Source organism: Phragmites australis, chromosome 5 (assembly GCF_958298935.1).
Source record: "Phragmites australis chromosome 5, lpPhrAust1.1, whole genome shotgun sequence".
In the NCBI taxonomy this organism is placed as follows: Eukaryota; Viridiplantae; Streptophyta; class Magnoliopsida; order Poales; family Poaceae; genus Phragmites; species Phragmites australis.
In genome coordinates this window covers 13,023,181-13,028,623 of record NC_084925.1, presented here as the reverse complement: position 1 = coordinate 13,028,623, position 5,443 = coordinate 13,023,181, and the positions used below count along the sequence as shown (strand labels likewise).

Sequence of the window (5,443 nt, the reverse complement as noted above, 5' to 3'; positions counted from 1 at the left end):
CAAAGCAAGCTTTTTATTTTTTTCAACCGTGGTTAACTAAAGCAGATAGAGTTCAGGTTACAATGTTAAGATGAGAAAACATAACTGAAAAAGTTTGTTGGGTCAGCACACTCGCAACAAGCACAATATAGTTTATGAAAATCCTAGGATATAGCAACGTGGTTTGAGAAAATACTCATGGCCGATTAGAGTCTGTTAGATTTCAAAATGAGGAGTAATCAAAGTCCTGCAGATTAGTAGTAATATCAAGCATCGACTTGCCGAAGGCTGTGCCGACGCATGAAAAGAAACAAAAACTATCAACCTTCTTTTAGTTTGTCGCAGACTGCAATATTTTCTTCAGATGCCATCTTGTACCACTAGCTTATTTAGTCTGACATCTATCCAATATTTCCCTGCCCATATAGCCATCATTTTAGTTAAGAGTTATTGAAGTATAATGCATTTACCTGATTGTCATTTCATTGTTTTTTGACCCTAGCTTGAATATGATTTGAAATACGTTTCTTCTGATGTTTTGTGAAAATCGATGTAGGAGCCAGCAGAAAAATTGGCCCGGTGTGCCCTACTTTGATGTGCCAATTTCGTTCCATGCCTCTTTCATCCAAGGTTAAGATCATAATACACGTGAATTGCACTTTGGTTCACGGAGGCAATTTCGTTAGATGTATTTACATCAAAGGCAACGAACTCCAAAGTACAAAATTTGCTGCTACTTGCTACAGACTACTACAGCTCCGGCCAGATCACCGAACAACTTGAAGTTCTTGACAAGAAAGTACTCTCCTAGCTAATAGAAGTGGAAGCCTCCCCAATCAACGCCGCCCAGCTGTGTTCCGGCGGCCATGTCGCCGATGTCTGGCACGTCACAGAAGCTCCCTCCCATAGACGCCAAGAAGTCCTGTTGGTCCTCGACCTGCTGCTCTATTGTTGGCGCTGCCGCCTGGACGTGCTCCTCGAAGCAGGGCTCTGCATCGGCCGACGCTGCAGAAGGGAAGTCCGGCAAGTCGTTGCTGCAAACATAATCGACAATCTCCTTGATTTCTTCGTCGGTAAGAACACGTTGCGCGGGTTCTTGGTCTGCAGCGTGCGCTGCGCCGGAGTCTTGATCAACCGTCGTCATTGTCGACTCAGGAACAGAAGTCGCAGAACCACTGTCGGTGGTGGAGGCGTTGACGCACGCGCGCTGAGATGCGGATCCACCTTGGCAGTCGTCGTGGTCGTCCGGCACGCGCTTGTGCTTCTGGCCATGGCCGGTGAAGGAGACGTGGCAGATCTTGAAGAACGGGCAGGGCGGCGCGGTGACGGTATATTCGTGCATCACCCACCCCGTGCTGCCGCCGCCCATGTGCAGGCTAAGGTTGTACTTGCTCCACTCGATCTTCTCACCGCCGACACACAATATGTAGGGGATGCGCTTCTGTCCCTTCCACGTCCCGCCGCCGTCGCAGCTGCGATCCGGGCGGGCTCCTTCCTTGGCGTCGCTGATGCGGACGTTGAAGTAGGCCTCCTCGTCGTCGGCCAGGTGGTGGCGCTCGAAGAGCTTCCAGGGCAGCATGCTGGCCGCCGTGTCGTCCTCGATGATGACGCCGGGGAACAGGACCGGCTGGCCGCGGACGCGCGGCAGGAGGTAGAACTCGACGAGCTCCTCGTCATCGGGGTGGAACTTGACGCCACACGGCAGCCCTCGGAAGTCCTGTTGGTCCTGGTCTCCTACGTACAAGTGCTCCTCTTGAACCATCGGCAGCAGCATAATGACGTGATCGACCTGCTGCTCTGTTGTTGGCGCTGCTGCCTGGACGTGCTCCTCGAAGCAGGGCTCTGCATCGGCCGACGCTGCAGAAGGGAAGTCCGGCAAGTCGTCGCTGCAAACATAATCCACAATCTCCTTGATTTCTTCGTCGGTAAGAACACATTGTGCGGGTTCTTGGTCTGCAGCGTGCGCTGCGCCGGAGTCTTGATCAACCGTCGTCGTTGTCGACTCAGGAACAGAAGTCGCAGAACCACTGTCGGCGGTGGCGGTGTTGACGCGCGCGCGCTGAGATGCGGATTCACCCTGGCAGTCGTCGTGGTCGTCCGGCACGCGCTTGCGCTTCTGGCCATGACCGGTAAAAGAGACGTGGCAGATCTTGAAGAACGGGCAGGACGGAGCGGTGACGGTATATTCGTGCATCACCCACCCCGTGCTGCCGCCGCCCATGTGCAGGCTAAGGTTGTACTTGCTCCACTCGATCTTCTCACCGCCGACACACAATATGCAGGGGATGCGCTTCTGTCCCTTCCACGTCCCGCCGCCGTTGCAGCTGCGATCCTGGCGGGCTCCTTCCTTGGCGTCGCTGGTGCGGACGTAGAAGTAGGCCTCCTCGTCGTCGGCCAGGTGATGGCGCTCGAAGAGCTTCCAGGGCAGCGTGCTGGCCGCGGTGTCGTCCTCAACGATGACGCCGGGGAACAAGACCGGCTGGCCGCGGACGCGCGGCAGGAGGTAGAACTCGACGAGCTCCTCGTCATCGGGGTGGAACTTGACGCCGCACGGCAGCCCTAGGATCTCCGCCGCCTTTGCTGACATGGTGGTTCTTGGTCTCGGCGAGATGGAAAGGGCCGGGAGGGAGATCTAGCGACCGCTTGACGAGACGAGAGAAGGATGGAGGCCGGTGTGGGTTTGTGCGAGTGGCGTTGCTCGGCAGAGGGTGTGGCTTTGTAGACGATGCTCGTAGTCGGATTCGCGCGATCCGGAAACGTGTCCGAGTGACGATGCTCGCAGTCGGATTCCTCGGATTTCAGACCGAAACAGCTGGAGTCCGCTTCATCGGTGACCGTCGGATCTGCCGTGCACCGCATTCGTATTCTTGCGTCGTGTGTGCACCGCTATCAATGTGTGGTTTCTTGAAAATAAAAATGCTGCAGTGAACCAATGTGCTTTCATGATTGAACCCCATTTCTTCTTGAAACAAATGTTGCAGCGATTGAATTCAATTTACATTACCTGAATGCTATAGATCTATGTATTTTAATTATACTTACGTTGCTATAGGAAAAAATATTCTAAAACCAAACGGTAAATATCTTATTATCTTATAGTCACCAATTTGAACGACCACCATACTATTGATATAGTCAGGCCTCCTACTTGAATTCTAACTACTCAGGCCCTCGTACACACCTCTAGCACCTTGCTTGCATAGACCATGATCAATTGAGCTCTGCAACATGTCATGTTTTCTTTACAAAGATGAAACTATAGTGTCAGAAGAGATAGTAATTCACTGCATGATTCTCTCATGGTACGAGAGATATACTTACAGAAAGGTGTAAAAGTTTTTCACTACGAAAATAATGCCTGCTGTTCAATTTCAATACTAGTACACTACCCCTAAATTGGTATTTACATACGGATTTTAAATTATATCACAAAAGATTATAGGCTTCATCTGTGCAAAAGTGTCTATGATATTGAGCTTATTACAGACAATTTCAGAACCCTTTACAATACACTTACATATAGATAAATTTTCTAGATAATCGTATGTGCATAATAATAGTCATAGACGGTGTTCGTTTAAATCCGTCTATATTTATTATCACAGATAATTTTTTTTAAAAAAACTGTCTATGTCTTTTTCCCCTATAAGCAAATTTGCTTCCTGGCTGCAGCAAATTTGCTTATATTGGGGAAAAAGTCATATAGATGCAAACTTTATGATTATCAAATTAAATATATTGACACATTATTCAGAACATCGATCACACATTGTTCAGAATACAAAACACATATATTTACATATCACAAAAATTAAGAACATCACATAGATGTAAATCACACATTATTTAGAATACATAAACCAAACTAGCTATATATTATTAGTCAATCGACGCCGTATTCCAAAAGGATGAAATGATTAACATCATGGCGACACCGTCTTCCAAAAAGACAAAAAGTGATTTACAAACTTGTGTTGATCGATGCCGTCTTTCAAAAAGATGAGATGATGGACATCATCTCAGCCTCCCGTGTTTTAGAACAATGTCAACCCAAACATCATCTTCAATTAGCAGCTCGTAGTCATGCGGATTTGGCTACACCTTGACTATCTCACGCATAAGCCAGAATTAAACTGCATTATTTCCAAACCGCCAGCTATGGTTCAGTAAGAAATGAGCATTCAAGCATGTCTTGCAGTAGACAAAAATGTCTCCATCCTGATAAACAACAATGGAGAAATTTTCATCCGGTAGAACAGAATGGAGAATGCGGTCGACAACATACACATGGGCGACGAAGGGAGCCTTCACAGCAGCGAAGAAGACAATATCCATCGGGCCAAAGTCGATGCCAAGCATCCGCGCTGTCAAAGCCGCTATAGAGACAACCCAATCCTACCACCTCCTAATTGTCGTGAATTACGCCATTGCAGATCTACTAGATTGTGCCATCAGTTGCACAGATCGAAGCAATAAAAACCTAACAAACTCTAACTAGACCACGAAGGGAACCATATGATACTCGCTTCAGTGTAGTGAAATGGATTTGGCCTCACTGAGATCTCGTTTCTCCGATGCTGATGACAAGTGAAGATGCTTCTCAGTGCAGTGAAACACATGGATATGGCGAGTGAGGAAGAAGAACACTCCTCATTGCTTTGTATTGAGGGGAGACGAGGGGTTGTATGTGTGGAAAGCCAAAAGAGCCTAAGGCGACAAGCATGTTTTGCGTGTGGGAAGCCAAAAGAGCTAGAGGAGGCGGGTGGTGAAATTGAAAATAGTCTTTAAATACATACGGATGTTTATAAAATCCATCTCTATCTACCAAATAAATACATATGAATCTTACAAAAAAAACCTATGTGACAATATCATTGATGGATTTTTTAAAAAGTCATTTATGTCTGTATGATAGAAACAGACAGATTTATAAAAATCATCTGTAAGTCCATTCACACCTAAACACTTATCTTGTTACAGACACATCTGTTTTAGCGACCATCTAAGGGTATTTTGTCCGTGGCAAGTCCTAAAAACCATCCGTGACATACCGTCTACTTTCAATAATTTTGTGGTGGTGGTATATCCAAAATACATATTCTAAATAAAGTCTATAAGAAGATGGGGTTTGTTTCACTCCAATAATATTCACACCGACCAGCCATGATACCAGTACCGAGCTATCTCCAGGCATGTTGCCTACGTAGTAGTGACTTGGATGCTTTTTGAGGGAAACAAATCATTGTGTTGCACTATTATAGAACTGGGTTTATATGCCGACCTATTACTACCAGTTCATCATGGGCCGACAGTGATGGGGCATCACTGACGGTTCATAAGCCGCGCAGGAAGAATCAACCATCATGGCTTATGAACCGGCGGTGGTAAGGGTCATCACTTCCGACTGATGGATTGAGACGGCAGTGATACCCAGCACCCTCATCACTGCCGGTTGAATTCCCTG

At 47.1% G+C, this 5,443-nt stretch overlaps 1 protein-coding gene across 1 annotated transcript; it reads right to left on the bottom strand.

Annotated features, from left to right (window-relative positions):
- Positions 1 to 728: 728 nt before the first annotated feature.
- Positions 729 to 2,759, bottom strand: LOC133917468 (uncharacterized). The gene has a single exon (XM_062361367.1). The coding sequence runs from the start codon at positions 2,564 to 2,566 to the stop codon at positions 791 to 793; it is 1,776 nt and encodes a 591-aa protein (XP_062217351.1). The 5' UTR covers positions 2,567 to 2,759; the 3' UTR covers positions 729 to 790.
- Positions 2,760 to 5,443: the final 2,684 nt, after the last annotated feature.